The sequence below is a fragment of the Ochlerotatus camptorhynchus genome, unplaced genomic scaffold, assembly GCF_037179485.1.
Source record: "Ochlerotatus camptorhynchus isolate MF236.1 unplaced genomic scaffold, CSIRO-AGI_Acam_v1.1 ptg000141l, whole genome shotgun sequence".
In the NCBI taxonomy this organism is placed as follows: Eukaryota; Metazoa; Arthropoda; class Insecta; order Diptera; family Culicidae; genus Ochlerotatus; species Ochlerotatus camptorhynchus.
In genome coordinates this window covers 1,425,308-1,446,943 of record NW_027040631.1, presented here as the reverse complement: position 1 = coordinate 1,446,943, position 21,636 = coordinate 1,425,308, and the positions used below count along the sequence as shown (strand labels likewise).

At 40.9% G+C, this 21,636-nt stretch overlaps 1 protein-coding gene across 1 annotated transcript; it reads right to left on the bottom strand.

Moving 5' to 3' along the window:
• Positions 1-9,334: 9,334 nt before the first annotated feature.
• On the bottom strand, positions 9,335-16,548 carry LOC135700709 (allantoinase). The gene is made up of 3 exons (XM_065221287.1): positions 16,287-16,548; positions 10,339-10,752; positions 9,335-10,279 (listed from the first exon to the last, which is right to left on the bottom strand). The coding sequence occupies exons 1-3, from the start codon at positions 16,446-16,448 to the stop codon at positions 9,428-9,430; spliced, it is 1,428 nt and encodes a 475-aa protein (XP_065077359.1). The 5' UTR covers positions 16,449-16,548; the 3' UTR covers positions 9,335-9,427.
• Between the last annotated feature and the right edge of the window lie 5,088 nt (positions 16,549-21,636).

The window sequence follows — 21,636 nt, the reverse complement described above, 5'->3', positions numbered from 1 at the left end:
GAATGATGTGCAACCAAGTGGTATTCGTTTATGATGACTGGGTTTGGGAAAAAGGCTTATTTCATGAAAACAGTGATAAAATTATCATTTGTACATTTTCAAAAGTTTCATTACAGAAAAAATGGAAAAAATAATATTTATTTCAGCAGGTTCGTAATGTAATATTCTATCGATTGGCGTATTTGGATTAAAATTTCATTTATAAATGACAAAGTTACAAGCGTTCAAAACCTAACACTCCTTAACCACACATATTTTTTGATTTGCACCCCAGTATAGTCGACAAAGACGTAGTTATACGTCAAAAAAAACCAGTAGGCCTGGGTTCAATCCCAGCCGGCGCCGCCGGGATGTTCTGAGGCATAACATCTCTGATCACGCCACGGAAGTAAAGCCGTTGGTCCCCGGTTCAAGAGTTGATGGGTCGATAGGTCGGGTCCAGGTGTGAGAGCTGCCTCCCTGGCGTCGGTAGCATTGGTGTTCAGCACGGAAAACAAGATCGACGGAAAACAAATCAAGGAAAAAAAAATCAACTTTTTGACTAATAATTATCACATTTTTCAATGTGTTATCTTAACTAATTTCTGGAAGCATTTACTTGTGTTTTATACAATAAGTATCAATGTTACGTCATATCGTATCTTCAAGTGATCTTCGCAAGCTCCAAGCTTCAGGCTGAAACACACCTTTTAAAGTGAATTTCACATAACAATGGCCAGTTTCATCACTTACTCACACATGAAATCTGCCTCGACCAACCTGGTAGAACGCGCCCTAACTCTCACTGAGCCAGGCAGCAGGGACTTTCTGAATTCTTGTAATTCAAGCAAAATATGTTGACAATACTTACCATTCGCTGATATTTACCGCAGCTCCAATTTCTCCCTCGTGAGCCGTAAAAAACCCATAGGATATTAATACCATTTCTCGTTTCGTCGTGACGACAGTAATTGAGCTTATATCTGCTTCAGGAAAGACTCTTTCCTTTGGCTCCTAATAACTCGCTCTCTCTGGCTCTCCCTCATCGCTGCTCGCTAATAATCATTTACACTCAGATATCGACTACTACGACGACGATAGCAATAACAACAACAACAACAACGATCTCGCTGTTGGGTGACGAAAATCACGACAACAAAACCCACGACGACTGAAGCTGTGGGCGAAACACAAAACAAAATGTCAATATACAGAATCTGAAAAAAAAATACACCCTCGAAAGGGGCTATCCGAACACACATCAACTCTTTCGTTTTTTGCGCACCGCACAATCAATGCAGTTTGTTTACAGTTTTAATTTATTCGAAGGATAACTACGGTACACACGCGACCATGCTGCGGCGCTCGTCATAATAAGCATGCATGATCATTGCTCATGTCGCAGCGCGAAAAATTCTTGTTCGCATTTTCATAATCAAGATAGACAAGACGGAGTAGGCCGGGCGAACCACGACGACACTCTTTTGCCGGTTGCTTTGGTTTGGGACTGCTGCAACAAGTTGGTCACCAGTCAGCAGCACACAAAGCAAGCCAAGCGCGAGACAAGCCGAACATTAATTATCATACATCCATTTAAAAGCGTAACTTGATACCTGATAAAGATTGGCATCGCGGCGGCGGCCGCAGCGGCTACTCCACTCCACAAGTGGTTCGATTCCTTTTATTTATTTATTTTTCGCGTTGTTTTTGCGCCTTGGTTGCGCGAAACTTGCTAATTTAAAATTTAAATTTTGCGCCTATCTCTCCCCGCGACACTCCAATACACGTGTGCATGAGACGAGGCAGGAGGATAGCGACAGAGACAGAGAGCAAGCACTAATTTTTCACCGAAGGTCTGACGTTTTGATCCAGACGGCACACATCATAAAAGTGTGTGAGCCTTTGCCGAATGATCTCAGAGCCGTTAAATCAAATTTGCTTCAAAAAAATTTACATATTCATCAACTTCCTCAACCCCCGCGGGAGACCCACAGTCGACGCATCCGTTGAGCCGAGGCAGAGCCGGTTGTCGCGAGTTAACAATGAATGAAAAACAGGCTTGAAAATGGCGTCGTGTTGAATGGAAGGCTTGAAATTGCGTCGATGGTTGCTTTTTATGCGTGGGCGGGATCGCCGAGTGTGAAGCAGCGCTACGGGTATCGGGCGGAGAAGGGAAAACATGAAATTCATTGATAAAAGCTATACAACCGGTCGACGATGCAGGCGGATAGATCATCCGATCAACCGTGGGCGTTTTTCCTCGTGGAACACCAAACTTGCGCAGCAGCACTTCATGACGAACATTAGTGGTTGCAAGTACAAAGGCTACTTGCATGCAAGCGGTTTGTTAGAAGCGGGTTACTTTACGATCGATGCCACGCGCTTTCAAGCAGTAGGCGAGTTTGGGAAGCGATTTCCTGGATGTCTATATATGTAACTGATTCGAAATTATCAATGGTTTACCATTTGTGATCAATTATTGGCACCATAGAAGTTCAAAATGACAATGAAGAGGTTATTATTAAGTCTGCTTATCACTCGCATTGTTATTCAACGCACAGCTCCAAGGGGGGCAAAAACGGAAATGATTCGCCAAAAAAATATTCTCATCTTATCAACAGCACGAGCAGCGGGACAGATTGTTTATAAACAACATCTCGTTACGACACTTCGTTAATTTGAACCGTCGGACGCACTATCGGTCATTACATGTATGACAATTTTAGGCTGCATACGCGAATGCTGGAATTAGATTGGACTACATATTTTTCGATGGTGATTAATATCAGCTGTTTTGATGGAAAATAACTTGTTCCAGCGCGGAAAAGTACGCATAAGTTGATTAATTCAGCGTCGTCAACAAGTGGGATTCTACGTTTAATATTCAGAAATCTACTCGTAATATGCGTATACGTGACTAATGAAAATTTATCAATTCATTATTCCATACACAGCCAAAACTGTTTAAATTTACAGATGTGGAAACTCCGTTCAGTAACATTGATTTTCACATGGCAATGTAAAATACATTTAAAATTGAAAATTGCTACCTTTCATTGAATAATATAGGGCAGCGTTTCTCAATCTAAGGGTCAGTCAATCTAATGGCTGCCCTCAGGTGGGTTGCAGAAATTCTTGGCATCATACAGCCAGATTGGAAAGTCTAGATCATTTTGAATTATTTGGAAAAATTTTTTGGTGGTTTAGGACCATTTTAACATTTCACGATTATTATGAGAGTTGTCAATTTTAGGATGTTGATAATGCCAATTTGGCCAATTTGACGTTTTTAAAGCAATTCTAGGACGTTTTAATCTTGTTTAGATATTGTTAAGCCTCTTTGGTGTTTTGACGATTTTAAAGTTATTTCAGTGTATTCGAGATTAATTAGACGGTGTTCAGGACGTTTTTAAAAGCCATTTTAGCGTTGTGAAGACTTCTTCGCTTAATTTTTGTGATTTTTATGATCATTCTGGCGTTAAAAGTAGGTGTCGTGCAGCGTCCTGAGTCGTCTTTCCAGTTTTCTTTAACTTCCGTTTGATAATTGCCAAATACTTTTCGATTGAGCGGAATTGCGGGCAGGTGATATCCTTGTCGACGAAATCCACCTTATTGTCACGGTACCACTGTAGTACCTCTCGGCTGTAGTGGCAGCGTGTCAAATCTGGCCAGAACTTCACTGGACCTTTGTGAGCCTTAAGCATGGTTTTGAGTCCGCAGCTGCAAATTCCTTACCAGATCATCAGTTTGCGGGCGAATTTATCGGCGAAAACAAACTTGAGTTTGCTGGGACATCTGTGTTTATTCCGCTTCTCGCGTGACGCGTACCGAGTCGAGTTGTTTATGTCACCCAATTCCCGTACTCGAATAGAGTGACAATTGTCGATACGAATGAACTCCCATGAACTTTCGGTGTATTCCCATAGTCGATGTATATCGACAAAACTCGGATCGGAATAACGTTTTCATGCGAGTGTTGTCGATACGTCAGAAGCAATCGAGAACGTTTGAAAAGCGTGAAAATGGAAGTGAAACGGTGCTGTAGCTAGATAAAACTTTTGTCCGGGAACCTGCCTGAAATCCACCTTGAAATAGACTTCGTCATCCATGAGAAGGCGTCATCTGTACTTCGTCAGAAAACGGTCGTACAACTTCCGGGCGCGTATTCTGGCCACTAGATTCTGCTTCGGTTGCTTGGAGGCACGGAATGAACGGTAACCTGCTCGCAGATAGATCCTCCGGCTGGCATCGTATTTTTTGACAACAAACCGATCCGAGAGTCCTGGGTTTCGCTTGATCTACCTCAACATATTCTAGTTCAGCTGCCGATCCAAAGTTCCACTACGACGTTTGCTTTGAACCTTCCGGGCCACACTCTTGCGATCACGGAACCGCTTGAGGACATCTCCCACAGTAGAAACAGCAATTTTCAACTTTTTCGCGATATTTCGAATTGACCCGTCAACCACATGGGTATGCAGGATCTTTTTTTTTTTCTCGTTTTCCATCTAGTACAACTTTTTTAACACTGCACGTATCGAGACGAAACTTTTACCAATGAAACACGTGTCCTTTCAAAACAAATCGCTGTCAAAACATTCTAAATCCAACCACTAGACGCGCTGCTATAGGATAAATAAAGTGCCCGGATTCTAAGTGGACCAGACTTTATCAGAAAAAACCATTATGGAGAATATGAACCAGGAATTCTAATGAAATTCTGATGGAATTTAAGGGAGCCTTCCAAAGGAATCCGAACGAGAATTCGAAATTAGTTAACCGAAAGACAAACTTAATATGATATATTTTCTCAGGCCTGAAAATCTATATAATCAATCAATGAATCAAAGAGAATCCTGAGGATAGCATTCCTCGGCGATAATAAATCTGAATATAACTTTAAAAAAGTATATTTATAAATAATTTCAAGCTAAAGATAATTTCAAAGGAATTTCTAAGAGATTCCATAAGGACTTTAAAATAATTTAAATGGATTTCCGCGAGGGGTGCCAAAGACGAGACTTCACAGGCAACTTTGAGCATTCTGAGTAGCTCTGTAGGAGATTCTGATTTCGAAAAACATTTGGAGGTTCGATAAAACACGAGTCCATGGCGTAAAAATTGCTTTGGATTCTCGATCTTGGACTTGACCAGTTTTTGAAACTCTGAGACATTGCTGTTTTGTATATGTCAGACTTAATTTTTAAATTCCCAATTTAAATTTTAATATTTAGACATTTAAGCAAAATATTCCAGATATCTGTATTAGAATATTTTAACAGAATCTACATTAAGAATATAATTTAAGCTTCTAATCAAATTTCCGGTTATTTCCAGGTTTTCCCCAGTGTTTTCCACGACATTTTTTACGCAGGAGGTAAATTATCGTTTGTTTGTTTGTTATCATTAGTTGTTCGGTAACACAGACGTTCGTAGGCTATGGTGTCCACTTGGTCACTGTTGTTTTTGTGTTGATCCAAATAGTTGCGCATTCCCGTTTTTAAAGGTTGATTTTTGTTCCAGTCTTGTCTTCTGTCGTCACATATTAAGTCTTCTGTCGTCACATATTAAGTGTATTAAGCCCAACTTGCATATATTGTCCTTCTCCATCTGTTTTCAAACTCGTTCTGTTACGCTGTTATTCCATTTTCATTTTCATTTTGCAGCGCAGGGTGGGGGGCAGTAAAGGGCGAACACGAAATTATTGTAACACTTACAAACTGGCTGTATCTTTATTTCTACTAATGGCTGACTAAAAGTAAATTGGTACCCACAAAAAGACCTGTAATTCATGATTCAATAAGTTTAGCACCTCAACACCTTGCTGCACAGCTGACGATCCCTGGTTCCAGTGTTCTCGTAGGTCCACTGATTCCTATCCATACTCAGGGTTTCATTGTAGGTTTTGAGCACTCGACAACCTGTTGTTTTCAGCATCTTTAGCACTTTAGCCAGCTTGGAACCGCCCTAATAAACAAATACCATAAACGAACGGTAACCCGGATGGTATAACAATCCCACAAGTGGTTTGGATGATACCCCGAACACGTCGTTAAGCTCTTTCTAATGGTTATTTTTATTAAAGCGAACCACTCCGGATTTTCCAGGTGTTTGTGCGCAATATTTTGTCTTCTTTCGAGTTCCATTTGACGTTATTTCTAAACGCGATCGACTACTTTGTTCAAACTTGCACCAGTTGTGTGTAAACAAACCACGGTCAAAGATTTTAGATTCCCAGCACTAGAGGCGTGCTAGCGGCGCGAGAGGGGCGTACCAATTTACTTTTAGTCAGCCTTTAGGCGGAAATTAACCAAACTTTGCATAGTTTCTCTTTGAAGTGTATTGCTTACATCCTGTAAATTGCGTTATTGTCTATTTCGATACGGCTAAGATGGAAGTGAGTCAAGTGAAGACGCATGAAGAAATGTTGTACGCTTACATGGAAAATCCGGAGCTGTCCCATGGTGCTGTAGGAAAAATACTGCATATCAATAATTCAGCCGTATCAAGAGCTAAAAACAGGTTCAAGGACCGGTTGACACTGGATCACAAGCACGGAGCAGGAAGGAAACCGGGAGCAGCATGTATGAAAACGGAGAGAAAGGTGAAGGGTAATTTCGCCCGAAATCCCAACATTTCAACACGTGATGTTGTCAAAACGGTCGGTGTTTCGCAAAGTTACGCGCAGAAGGTCAAGGCAAAAGCTGGATTGCATGCATTCAAGGTTCAAAACTTCCCAAACTACTTCCCTAAGCAAACTATTGCCAAAACCAGCGCAAGGAAACTTTACACGGAAATGTTGACCAGACACAGTTGCTGTGTGATGGATGATGAAACATACGTCAAAGCTGACTTCTAAAAAATACCAGGACAGGAGTTTTACACTGGAAAAGATAAATTCGACAGTGAGCATGCATAAGGGTGTATACGCGATGATCGATTCTTTTCGTCGATATTCTCTTTGCATTGCTACAGCTAAGCGAAACAATTTTCTAGAATTTGTTTAATGCAGAGTTGTAACAGGTTGTAATGGCTATCAAAAACAACAGCAAACGCACCGAGAAACGTTAATTTCTAGCGAGTGATTAACAAAAGAGGAAATCGACGAAGAAAATCGATCATCGCGTTTACGCCCTTATGCATGATCACTGTCGAGTTCCAAGTGGATGTACGTATCAAGAAAAATAAAATGTGGAAAAATAAGTGAAATATTCATCACAAAAGACATCATAAATGGTGAATTTAACAAAAATGAATGCCTCCAAAACTGTCTGCTACCATTAAATGTTCAAAATTTTTGGAGGAAGCACAGTGAAAAACCATTGTTTTGGCCCGACTTAGCTTCATGTCACTATTCTAAAAGCGCGCTGGAATTGTATGAGGCTAATGCGGTGCATTTTGTCACAAGGGCATGAATCCACCGAACTGCCCAGAACTACGCCCAATCGGAACCTATTGGGTCATGATGAAGCGGGAACTCAGAAAGACCAAGGAGAAAGTAAAGAAAGCAAATGACATGCGGAGAAAATGGATAAAAAATGAGAAAAAGGTATAACTGTACAAACTTCTATGGACGGCGTGAAGCAAAAGTGTTGGGCATTTTAGCTAGCAAAAATTGATCCAATATATGTATACTGAGCTACCGTACAAATTAGGATTTTATCTGATAAATACGTAACATTTGGGAGCAAATTCAACGTGTTGCAATAATTTCGTGTTCGCCCTTTAAGAGCGCAAGGCAATCCAAGACCGATAGTTAAGGAGTAATGGTAATGGCTGACTCGCCACATGCAGGCTTCATGATCGCCATGGGAAGGAAAGATCATTATATTGAAGTGGGTGGTTGGAATTGTTTGACGTACGACTACGTCTTTTGGGATTCGCCAAAAAATTGGTCAGACTTTAAATGCTTATAACTTGGCCAATAATCAATAGATTTTGATGATTTCTGTGTCGATCGATTCATCAGTGTTATAAGATTTGTGTGGTATATCACACATTATAATTTTTACATATTTAAATAGTTAACAATGAACAAAAATTGAAATATTCAAATTTCCCATACATTTTCTTCGACCACAAGGTGCTCACCCCTAACACAGTCATCAGAAAGATGATCCCTAACGACACAAGCCGAAGCCGCGAAGTAATTTAATAAGCTCCCAACCTTTTAATATTGACTACAGATGTTGTCTACTATGGATATAATATGATGCTGTATGGGTATATACTACCTGAAACTTAAAAACAGATTGACATTTAATCTGCCCCGTAACGTGGGTAGATCACCTTTTCGTGGTACGTTACGGGATGTAAGATCTACCACCGATTCCTAGTCTTGACTACTTCAAACTAGGGGAACAGGATTTTTCAGTAATCCAAGGAACACATCTTAGTCTTTGTTACTTTTTATGCCTTGTTGATTGTGACAAGACTTGGCTTTGTCTACTGCAGGATGATCTTGAAACAAGGAAAAAAATGAGTTAGTTAGTCTTCATCTATGTGATTCCTAATCTTCCATTCGTTGTTCCCTAGTTTGAAGTGGTTAAGACTAGGGTTCTGATGCATGGTCATTATCGGTGTCACTCCTTAATTTTGTTGCTAGGAATCCAATTTTGACTGACAAAGGGGCGCGCCTTTGGAGGGTGTTTCAACACTCCGAAGGGTGTAAATAGCGGGACCTTTCAATTAGAGTCGGATCCTTGCGATAAATGCAAGAGTGGCAACTGTAAAAAATCGAATACTTCATCATTTCTCAATAGTGATGCAGTAATACGACATGCACTAAACTAAGGACACGGGATATACTACAATAGATCAATTTACTGGTCGCAGTAGTGTTAGGTCCCGAACAGAGGAAAAAAAATCGGCGTGAAATACATAAATTTCCCACGGTGGTTCACGACCCATATAGATTGAGAAAAGCTAAACTAGGGTTACGGAGGTATATTGTACCGCTTTAGGAAGTACTATACAATTTCTCGAAAAAAAGTATGATTTTGTCAGAGCTGTCGAATCAAATAATTGTACAACGCAATTTGACAAAAAAGCAGGAAATACCACAAATACTGAAAACACTTTTTATTTTGGCCCAACTGTTCTACTTCAAGCCACGCCGCTTCATGCAGGTGATATTAACAGTGCACTTTTTCGTCGTCATGGCGCTCGTGTCGGCCGAATAATGAATCCCTAAAAAAAAACTATGGAATTAATATAGTATCACCATATTCTTGCTTTCCTTCGAACCGTTCGAACCATATAAACAAATATTTACTATTTACTATTTATCGCTTTCGCTTTCGGATTTATTAATTGCCACCAGTTCTAAAAATCTTCCGAATAATTTATTCATAAAAGAAGAGCATCATACCTACTAAAAACACTTTAAACCTATCACACTATGTACAAAACAAATAAACTACTAAAACAACCTAGCCCCTAGCCTATCCTAATCAAACTTCATCGCCTTGGACCCCCTCCTGCTAGCCTTTTTCATCAGAATATTCCCCAGCGGGAGTCCAAACTTCTCCGACAGTCTGTAGACCGGATAGCCGCGGATAAAGCTCGCATGAACCACCCCACGCAGCTTCCTATCCATGTAGGGATTCGCCTTATTCTGGAACTCGATAATATCGTGCGTCACCGTGAAGGTATCCTCCGGGTCCCACACACAGATGTCCCCGTCGTATCCCACCTCCAGGCGACCTTTGACCCGATCGATTCCGCACATCTTGGCCGGTTCCGTACAGAGCAGCCTTACCAAATCCGGAATCTTCAAACCATACCGCTGACAGTTGGTCCAAAACAGGGGCAATCCAAACTGAACCGACGAGATACCTCCCCACGCTTTGAGGAAATCCCCACGATCCTTGCCGGACGTGAGCAGCTTCATGCTGGGTGTGCTGGGCGAATGATCTGACACGACCATATCGATCTCCCGGTCGCAAACTGCCTGCCACAGCAGCTCCTGATTGCTTTTCCCACGAATCGGTGGACAGCACTTGTACTCCGTGTGGGCATCAGGAATATCTTCCGCGGCAATGGACAGATAATGGTGGCACGTTTCCACAGTCAGCTGGGCTCCATTCGAACGAGCTTCCCGAATCGAGGGAAGAGCCTGAGCTGCCGATAGATGCACGATGTGGCAGTGTACGTCGTACTTTTGCGAAAGCTTCGAGACCAGTTTGATGGCATCCGCTTCCATCTGGTCTGGACGTGCCTGGAGGAAGGTATCGTATTGTTTCGGATTTTGATCGTGGGAGTGGGATTGGTGGGATTTACATTCGACCTCGGCGTGGAACTAAAATATGAATTGGAATTAGAGGATGAGCAAGACTTCGCTGATGGTGAAACACTTACAGCTAGCACGGATCCGGCTCCATCCATCTTCTGCAGGGCTTGGTGCAGGTCGTCCTCTCCGACATACTGGAACTCATCTACGCCGCTGGGACAGAGGAAGCATTTGAAGCCAACCACTCCAGCCTGCATCATATCGCGCAACTCGTGGGTATTGCCAGGAACCACTCCACCCCAGAAGGCGACATCGACGAAGATCTTCCCCCGGGCCGCGTTGATTTTCGTTCGCAGATTGGCCATGCTCGTCGTCGGTGGAATGGAATTCAGTGGCATATCGCAGATGGTGGTAAACCCTCCGGCAGCGGCAGCCTTCGTAGCCGTGTGAAACCCCTCCCATTCCGTTCGGCCCGGTTCGTTGATGTGGACATGCGAATCGATCAACCCCGGCATCACGACCAGATCACCGAAATCGTATACCTGCGTGAGGACATATGAACGGACGGTCAGTTTTTGCTTTTTTTTATGTCTTATGAATGACGTGGATGGAATGGCGGTTGCTCAGATAACGTCGTCTGCGACTTGGCTTTCTCGGAGACGCTCGCACTATCTTATCTGGGTCAAAATGTTTTTTTTTTGGCATCATCATCTTTGGCAGAAACCATTCCCCCCGGGAGGGGGGGTCAATTCGGACGCTTATCGGACACGGAGCATATACAATGCGAGTGAATTGAACAGATGGGAAAAAAAATGTTGCCAAAACAACATAAAGAAGATTGTGAGGAGCGAAAAGCCGAGGATTCGTCAGTCTCAGTGCGAAAAATGTAGGTGAAATGAATGCTAATGAACTTGCGTCTTTGTTGTTGGGATGATTGTCGTGTTATCATTGGTAATAATAAATCGCTCGTTACTTTTGGAATACATAAATAGCAAGGCAAAACATAATGATGGTTACAACAAATTGATACAACCCTAGTGACCTAAGGGTTCAATTCGTTATCTAAAGTTGCCTATCGTGAGCACGTCATGAATCAATGGCATACACTGTGCCAAAACAGCATCCTCTGTTCGTATGAATCCGTTCGCTTCTTGTATCGATAATCATTCGCAAAAGCGATTTAGATGTTTCGATATGAATAGACGGAACATTTATTCGAACAGATGATGACGTTTTGGTACAGTGTACGTGATGCTCTCAGCAGAATGATGACCAGCAAATCCCGTTTAGCAATTTCCAGGTTTTCCCCGGAATTTTGGAAATTTTCTCACTTTTTTTTTAATTAAGCATAAAAGCGAATACGATTAAGCTGAAGAGATCACTAGGTTAAATGGATCATTATTAAGACAGCAACATTTTTCTGGATTTTGAATTTGGTTCTCCGTCGAAGACTTCAAAATTTGGCTATGCAAATTCACTCAAATCTCAACAGGATTTAAACTGATTGTTCTCAAGCATTTTCCATAAAAGTTTCTCAATTTAATTTCCGTTCACAAAGGTTTTTTTTATAATTCTTCTTGAGTATATTTGAGCTTCTCTATGGGAGCCACATGATTTTTTTTTATAGGAGTCCAGACATTCTCTGCAGAACACTCTCAAAAATTCACGAAATTCGTCCTAAGACTATGTTCGAATTTTTACCTTTTTTTTTAAGAATCCACTGGAGCTTCCTTTCATTTTTTAGAGTTCTCATCCAATTCACCTTAGAATTGTTTTAAAATTATGCTCAGAATTATCGTGAAGTTCTCCTCTAAATTATTCAGAAAATTCACTTGGAATTGACCTTAACATTACCTAGAAGTTCTTTTCGAGATGCCCTTGAAATTATCCTCGGAATTTCCTTTTAAAAATTCAAAGAATTCCATTGGAATTGTACCCTAAAAAAATAAAGTGGTATTTTTCACGGATCTTGAAATCCTCTTCAAAATCGCCAGGTAAATTTCCACAGATCTGAACTCACAAAATTTACTTGGAATTCTAGTAAAAACTCTCTTAGAGTTCATCCCAAAACTCCCTAGGTCATTTTCTCTGAAATACTTAGAATTTATTCTAAAATCTGCTCTGCTTTCTTTGAAAAAAATCTAACATTCCCTCAATAATTCTTCTAAGTGACTGTATCCTATAAATCTAGTCCAGTCCAATGGAATTAAATTTTTCTCAAACACCAAAATTTAATTTTTTTTTTTCGAACAAATTACGAACTATATTTTTTTGTAATTTATCCTCGAAATGCCTGGATTTTGCCCGGTGACTTCGAATTTCCAGCTTTTTTTCTGGTTTTCCCGATTTTCCGGTGCACTGGTCACTCTGCTAAATATTTCTCCAAAGATACTTGAACTCTGAAATATCTCTGAATACCGATGATTTATTAACTTTTTCTCCGAAGATCCCCGAATTTTGAAATTCTATCCAAAGACGCCCGAGCTGATCAAGCTCTCTGAAAATTTATAAATCGTTTTTCAAAATTTCTTTACGTTTTCTCATAAATTCTTTAAACTTTAACAAAACTATTCTCCAAAATTCCCTAATTTTTTTCACCGAAGTTCCCTAAACTTTCCTTTGAAGTAACCCGAACTTTTATCAGAAAATCAAAGAATTGTTCTCCCTAAAAATACCTTTTGAACTTTCCTTCTAAAAAGTTCCTGAATCAAAACCAAACCGTTCCTCCAAACGTCCCAGAGACTCCATAACTTTTCTTCAAAATTCCCACGAAATTAAAAAAAAAATCCTTCGAAGTAATCTGAACTCTTACCAGAAAATCCATGAACTTTTCTCCTTAATTCTCCAATATTTCAAGAGAATCTGAGGAAATTTACAAGAGAATTCCAGTAAGAATTTCGAGGGAATAAAATAACGATCGACCCAAAAGACCTCTGACAAGTAAACCAAAAGAATTTAATATTTCCAAGTGAATTTTAACAAGAATTCCAAGGAATTTCTAGGAGTGTTTCAAGGGAATTCTCAGAAGCATTTCAAGGAAGTTTAGTTTGAAAGGAATTCTGAGGAGAGTTTCAAGGGAGTTTTCGTATTAGTTACTTTAACACTCTTAGGACATTGGGGACTTGACCTGGGGTCTACAATAGAAGGCCAGTAATAATTTCAAGAGAATGTAATTCTAAGAATGGATCCAAAAGAAGAATACTAAAATAATCAAATACATATTTAAAAAAAATCGAGGATTTTCTCTAAATATTTCGAAGAATTCTGAGATAAATTCGAAGAGAATTCCATCCGAGAATAATTTCCAGGCAACCTGATTCTGAGCTAATCAAGCCAGGTTTCAAAATAGGAAGGGAGGCAAACATTGTTTGATGATGGAGGATTAGGTCAGATGCCTATAGGCTGAACGTCATTAGGTCGAATGTGATAAAGTCGAAGAGTTTATCAAAGAGTCAAATTCGCCGCATAAATGTCAACCGCATAAGGGAAAATGCATAAATGACGTAGCATTTGAGAGAGTTTCAGAAGTTGTGACCGGCCATGTAGGGGAAATATAGGCTTCGGCAATACCTTAACCTATTATCGTCAGAGATTAAACAATGTCCTAGAGCACTAAATATTTAACGCTCTGAAACACAATGTATCCACATGCCAAAATTGAGCTCTTAGGGAGTTGTTTACCCCCTGACGATAATAGGTTAAGGTATTGCTGAAGCAGTCATTTCCCCTACATGGCCGGTCACAACTTCTGGGGGGGGGGGGGCTATAATTGGTCAAAATATGCTACGTCCTTTATGGATGGTTCTTAAATATTTTTTTTAAATTTAACTCAAGATTTGAAACGATATTCCCTGAGTTTTCCAGATTTTTTCAGGTATCAAAACTGAATTTTTTCGATCACTATTTATGCAGGTTTCCAACTAAAATCTTCCCGAATAAAATCTCATCTTCTGTGACATTATTTCCCAACTTAAAAATTATTAAAAACTACAAGGGACAGCCCTATCGGGTTGTACGCAATGGTGACGTAGGACTACGTGGTCTTATATAATAAATGTTAACTGCAGCAGGAACAAGTGTTTTGTGTAGGAATAGGAATTTGAGCGGGGTTCGCTTTGTTTACACTCTTTAGTATGAAGCGCTTGACATAGATGGCCTACAGCGACTCACAAAGAGCTACTGATTCCGATCAATAGCTATGCGGCTTCTTCCTCCTTCTATGCGTGCTAATGTGGGCTGCAGCTCGCTGGTGAGATCTGACGGAATTCAACTTTGAAATCTGTGATAGGGAAAATCACTTTTCGCAGGCAATCGGTGATAATTTTAATTATCATAGCAACAGTTGCACATTCGTGCAATTTTCAATAGTGACATTCTGCAAAATGATAATACCTTAAATTTAACAGATGCGTTGAAATATTTCTGATCGATTGGTGATAAAATTATTGAAATTGATCCATTCGCAGTTGAGTTATTAACGTTCAAAATCTTTCATAATTTTGTTACATGTTCCATTTTCGGTATATAAAAATCACAGACGTAGTCCTACGTCAAAAATATCACTTTGGTGAAATCCCACTAGCTAATTTTTCAGTAAATTCCTGCAATGGTACAATCGAAATTGCACAAACTATCACTTATTATTTATTCTGAACGGGAATATCCTAACCTCAATTTCACACCATCGCCTGGAAATGCTTTCGGCAACGTGGGGCGTTAGGTAGTAATAAACGTCGCTAGAACTATTCCACAGCCGCAGCCAGTATATGAGCAAGTCAAACGCGCACTCTTTTGCCTGTGGACTTGAGGACATACTTCAAATCCCCTCATCCATCAGTGTATGAGTTAGGTAAAGGAGTGCGCGTTTGATTAGTATTGTCGCATTAATGGCCACTCTAGCGAAATTATCAATCTATCCTTTTCAGAACTTTATCTAGCTTATAAATTATAGCACTAAAGCTTCATTTTGATATTAGTATAGCATTTTCTCTCAACACTGAAAATGTAAACTTTGCGTATGAAGCAACAACACACTTTGATTGAATGTCTCAATTTCTTTCTATGTTGATATATGTACATTAGGGTGCTTCATTTTGAAATAAAAGTTATGAATTTCTGATAGGCCCCCCTCCAGTGCGATGATTCATAACCCACTCACTTGCTATAAAAGTAAGTTACAAGAAGAAAGTGTAAAGTATGAGTCTTATGATTCGCGAGCGTTCACTCAGAGTGAGTAAACACATACCTCACGAGCTCTTCTTGTAACTTACAAGTGCTTAGTATCATTATAACATCTCATGTTTTCATAATTCGGAAATACAATTTTTTATAGCAAGTGAGTGGAAGTACACTGATCCTAATGTACACTCAAAAAATAAATCACTTTAAGCATTAGAATTTTACAAAACGTTCATGTGATCTCATAACTGGGAATCGCAGCACAAAAACACATGAACTGAATGTGTCCAATCAAATGTATATGATAGAACTCAAGTGATCATATGAATGTTATGTGAATTTCAGATAAAAATAATTGATTTTATTATTATAAAAACATCATGTGCGTTCACAATGGAAACAGCAAGATTTTTTTTTTCAGTGTGGGTAGTACATTCAAAACTAACATAATTACTTCTTCTTATTTTTCTTCTTCGAATTTCAAGCTTATTGCTTATCGCATATTAGCTTATTGCGTTCTCTGAACTTAGTGTTCTAGGTGCACTTCCACAGTTATTAATTGAGAGCATTCGATGCCTGTACCATTAGATTAATTGTGTGGCAAGTACAATCAGTCGAGAAGTCGAGAAATTTTCCAACCCGAAAATTCCTAGACCGGACCTTGAATTGAACCCAGCCGCCTCTCCAGCATGGCCTTGCTTTGTAGCTGCGCCTTCACCGACTGAGCTACGGGAGGCCCCAAACATCACGAATAAGTGCCTAAATCGCAAAAACAATGCTATTTTAGTCGTTTGTAACACTTTCACTTCTTGTAGTATTAAGTCATTTCGAATGAGTCATGAAACTATAAACATAGGAATTAACGGAAAATACAAATTCATTCTTCCACTGATCCTACCTCAGCATCATTATACTGCAAATAAAAGGTCACATCGCTGGGTGTATCGAAAATCTGCGTCACTTTTCCATCAACTCCCGACACCAGGATTCCGCCGGCAAACAGATCCGGACGGTGTTCCGTATTTACAAATATTCGGTTGCCAATGTACAGTGTGTCCATTTTTACTCAGCTTTCGATTTACTGTTTCTCAATTACAAATGTAAGGCACTATGCTTCAAATTCACCACAAGATTCTTCCAACAACCTTTTTGCAACGCTTGCTACCGGTAAACTAAGGATTCCACTCGAGAAGCTCCCAGCTTTATAACACTGGAATCGGTACAGGGAAAACTCATCTACGAAGCACTGTTGCGCTTCTATCTACTATCAACGTCCGACGACCAATCATCGGTCGTCTGTTTGTTGGTGTAGGAAAAGTACAGAGGCTCGGCGCGCATCTTCCTCGTCCTGCGAATAATTCCCATACAAACATAAACATGTTTACTAGCAGCGCTGGTCCCCTGTATGCATACAAACGTCTCTATACGGGCAAAGAAGATAGCATAGAGTGCAGACTGGCGTTGAGCTGTAGTGTGTAGATGCCATGACAACGACTCTCAGTGCCTACGCGATGGGAGTATTTTTGAACATCAGCCAAAACAAGTGAACCAGGAGTTCGCAACACGACCGATTTTTGCGGGAATTTCGGGTGAGATTGCAAATACCTACTATCTGTATCAATTGTGTGGTGCAATACAGCTGTCATTTCCCTCCATACATGAAGCAATAAGGTGCCTCTTATCATCCCGAGCCGCGTGAACCACGATTGTGGTCATCAGGTCACCACCCGGTTCGGAATTATTTTATTGGTCCGCACCTCAGGGGGTCGACATTTTTGTACAGTCAACTTTCGCTTACTCGATCTCTCCAAGGATGAAAATTTCCAAAATTTACCTCCGTGTAACTCGACATTCTCCCTAACTCGAAGATCCCCTCAATCTCGAGTTAGGGAGATTTGTCTGTACATATTTGAGATACCATTCGCATACGTTTCAGCTTCAATAAAAACTTTCACGCGACAAACAAGCAAGACTAATCTTACAAACAAATAGGCAAACAATTCTGATGATGGTAATGCGTCTATTCTTCATTGGCGTCACTATCCACCGCAACTCGTGCGACTGGTTTTCTGTTGTTGTTTTTTTTCACGGCTTCCCCATAGATCGTCCGTGGATGACGATCATTCCCGCCTTTTTCCCCATGTGATTAGTTAAAAATAAAAACATGTATCAATTAATAATCCTTCATGTAATGGCGCAGTAAATTAGTGAAATTAATAGATTATTCTAACCCTATTTATTCGTTTCTGACGTTGGCACGTTACGAGACTTCCTTAGCCTAGTGACGGATTTTCTCGCTCTTTGCCGTAACGAGACAATTCCTCCCGACAAATGCACTGTGCGAAAGGAGATAATTTTCTAATCTTACGGATTGTATGATAACATTTCTATTTGAACACCGTCGCGTAGTTCAGCAGCCATTATCTGCAGGGGGTGGTGATTGTATTTCTATCAATTTCATCTGACGTAGTTTGTTTTTGCAGGTGATCTGTAAATTGAATGTGAGATTCGGATAAACTTGATTCCCACCTAATAGTGTCACGCTCGCCACTTGTCATGACCTACTGCGTTCCAGTACAATTGTTGCAACAGAGTAACGCTTGCTGAGACTTCCCGTAGTGGATCCGGTACAATCCCAAACTATCAGCAGTATCAGGTCATTGGTTATACGTTATACCTACATACTGGTAATGTGCAAGATTACAATCAATCGATCGATCGGCTCGTGTACGCTGTAACTGGTACGATCCAGGAATTTACCGCACATGATAAGGCAGTTAATTACGCGTACTTACTGAGTACTGCCTAGTGCCTGCCTATCATTCGGTTATCAGGTGGACAACGTCGCTTCGGGCGTCAATTTCGAAGCAATGGATGGACATGTCAAAATCTGGACAATAGTGAAAAATAGTGAGGGTCTAGGAGAAGAGAGAACCGGATTCGAAATAAACCAATCCAAAACGGCAAATCGCAGTCAACTTCCCACCAGGCGTAACCGGTGTTTTGAGAAAGGTCTTCAACGATCAAATTTCTTCACTTGTCTTCAGCGCTTATTTTCAAGTTGGAGAGGGGGAGGGGCTTTCAATACATATATTTTTTTTTTCAGTAAATGAGTTCAGTTTTCTTGGACATTAAAGGGGCGTTTGATTCTGTTTGCATCGACATCCTTTCGGATAAACTCAATGCGAGTGGGCTTTCTCCGATTATCAACAATTTCCTGTTTAATTTGTTGTCCGAGAAACGAATGAGCTTCTCTCCTGGCAACTCGGAAATTGCACGAATCAGCTACATGGGTCTTCCACAAGGCTCATGTTTAAGTCCCTCCTGTACAATTTCTATGTCAAAGACATTGATGAATGTCAGGTCGAAAATTGCACGCTAAGGCAGCTTGCAGATGACGGCGTGGTTTCCATGGTTGGACCAACAGCACCGGACCTGCAAGGACCATTGCAAGATACCTTGGATAATTTGTCTACTTGGGCAATGAATCTGGGTATCGAATTCTCTCCGGAGAAAACAGAGATGGTTGTTTTTTCTAGGAAGCTTTATCCAGCACAGTTTCAGCTTCAACTTATGGGTAGAACAATCACTCACAGCATGTCGTTTAAGTATTTAGGTGTCTGGTTCGATTCCAAGTGCACTTGGGGAAAACACATAGCGTATCTAAGGCAGAGATGCCAACGGCGAATCAATTTCCTTCGTTCCATTACCGGCACTTCATGGGGAGCCCATCCGGAAGATCTGATAAGACTCTACAAGACCACCATTCTCTCGATTTTGGAGTACTTTAGCTTTTGCTTTCAATCGGCGGCGGGGACGCACATATTGAAGCTCCAAAGGATTCAATATCGTTGCATTCGAATTGCGCTAGGTTGTATGCAATCGACGCATACCATGAATCTTGAAGTTCTTGCGGGCGTCCTACCCTTAACAAATCGTTTTGCGGATTTATCGTTCCGGTTCCTCATCCGCTGTGAAGTCATGAACCCGCTGGTGATCGAAAACTTTGAGAATCTGCTAGAGCGGAATCCTCAAACACGATTCATGAGCTTGTACTACGAGTACATGACTCTGGACATCGGCCCCTCCTCGTTCAACCCCAATCGCGCTGTCTCCCATCATTTCAGTTGTTCTTTGACAATCCACAATAAGGGAAGGAGATTCAAGGAATTCCAGAGCCTCACCGTTCCCTGATTGTCCCAACTATTTTTGCGAACAAATACCGCCACGTCCCCACCGAGAAGAGATTTTTCACAGATGGGTCGGTGATAAATGCGTCCACTGGTTTTGCAGTATTCCACGATCTTCATAGCGCCTCATACAAGCTTCAAAAACCGTGTTCCGTATACGTTGCTGAACTAGCAGCTATATCGTACACGTTAGAGCGTATTGCCTCACTTCCACCTGACCATTATTTCATTTTTACGGATAGCCTAAGCTGCCTGGAGGCTATGTGTTCAATGATGCCGATGAAGCACTCCAGGAAATACGATCGTCATTAAGTGCTTTATCAAACAACTCGCACATCATCACCTTGGTATGGGTCCCTTCTCATTGCTCTATCCTGGGCAATGAGAAAGCGGACTCGCTGGCCAAGGTGGGCGCTATGGAAGGTGATATTTACGAGCGACAAATCTCCTACCACGAATTTTTCACGATTTCTCGTCAGCAAGTCCTCGCCAACTGGCAACAAAAGTGGAATGATGATGATCTGGGAAGATGGCTACATTATATTGTCTCACAGGTGTCGATCAAACCCTGGTTCAAAGGGTTGGATATGAGTCGTGATTTTATTCGGGTAATGTCCAGGCTCATGTCCAATCACTGTTCGTTAAACGCCCACTTCTTCCGTATTATGCTTGTCGACAGCAACTTGTGTACCTGTGGAAACGGTTATCACGACATCGAGCATGTTTTTTGGTCCTACTCCTTGCATCATGAGGCGAGATCCGTTCTGTGTGATTCCCTTAGGGTCCGAGGAAAACAACCCTTTAAGCCAATTAGAGCCGTCTTGGCTTGCCGTGATATCGACTTTATGAAGCTTAGTTACGACTTTCTTAAAGCTGTTGATGTATGTGTTTAATGTTTTGTGTTTTAGTCATCCTTAACGTTTAAGTTTTAAATTAGTTCAAAATGCTTTCCTTTGTCCTCCCTCCAAATGATCAATAAATGTAATCCCTAATCTCGAGTAAACCGCGAGTAATCGGCCCCCGTTCTACTAACATTACTAGTAAGAAAATGATATTCACACATAATCATGTAAAAAATATTCGGCTCCGCAAAGCTAACGCATTTGAGCCTTGACAAATAAATGGATTATAAAAAAAAACATATTAGTTTAAATTGATGTCAGTATCCGGTGCCGCCGGTTGTGTAGTGGTAAACGTGACTGCTTCTCACCACAATGGGTCTGGGTTCAATCCCAGTCGAGGTCGGTGGGACTTTCAAAGCGAAGTAAAGCCGTTCGGCCCAGCCCATGTGTGCTGATGGGTCCGATATCGTCAACAGAGACTGGATGAAGCCCCAATGATATTAACCTTATCAACTATAGTAAAAAAAAAATACATTCAAGCATGGTCATAACTTAAAAAACATTTAAAAAACATATATCTTATAAGAAGTTACTCCTGCCTTGAGCTTGAGCTTGAGCTTGATTGACCGCCCACGGTTGCTACTCTGTTACTGCCAGATCAGCTGTAATTACACAGAGAACCAATAGACGATTCTTGGGACTAGCAATCATCCTCAATGTGTAAAAACTGGTGATCTTAAATTAGGCAATACCAGCGCCGGCCGCGCCCGAACACAGGTCAAGAAAGGAATGGGAAGGATTGTGTTGACATGACACTCGCTTTGATGGAAGCCGAGAACACCTCTGCACTTCCACGAGGAATCACTGGGATGTTGGATAAGAGGGTTGGGTTTGCAGCAGGGTTCGTTTTGGTAAACGATAAGCTGAATTGATGTCCTAACGATCATATAACGCGAAGGAGCTTGGGACTAAACCCACGGTCTTCTGCTCAGTAAGCAAAAACGTTTGCCACTAGGCAGACGAGCACTTTTTTAATCACCGAGTTGCTGTTATTACCATGTAGTCATATTAACAAATAAAACGATTGACGAATCTTGAATGTGGATGGGCCTGAGATTAGACTCATGATGTTCTGCTCAGTAAGCAAAAACGGTTGCTCTAAGGCCACCAATCCTCTCATATCACATAATACCGTTGCTCAAATTTGTGTATCCAT

What these genes read in the sequence shown, in the direction of transcription:
- LOC135700709 (XM_065221287.1), bottom strand. Translation starts at nt 16,448, where the DNA reads ATGGACACACTGTACATTGGCAACCGAATATTTGTAAATACGGAACAC. An exon ending in TGCAGTATAATGATGCTGAG is followed by an intron (nt 10,753 to 16,286) that starts GTAGGATCAGTG and finishes GTCCTCACGCAG; the next exon opens with GTATACGATTTCGGTGATCT. An exon ending in GAGCCGGATCCGTGCTAGCT is followed by an intron (nt 10,280 to 10,338) that starts GTAAGTGTTTCA and finishes TTCATATTTTAG; the next exon opens with TTCCACGCCGAGGTCGAATG.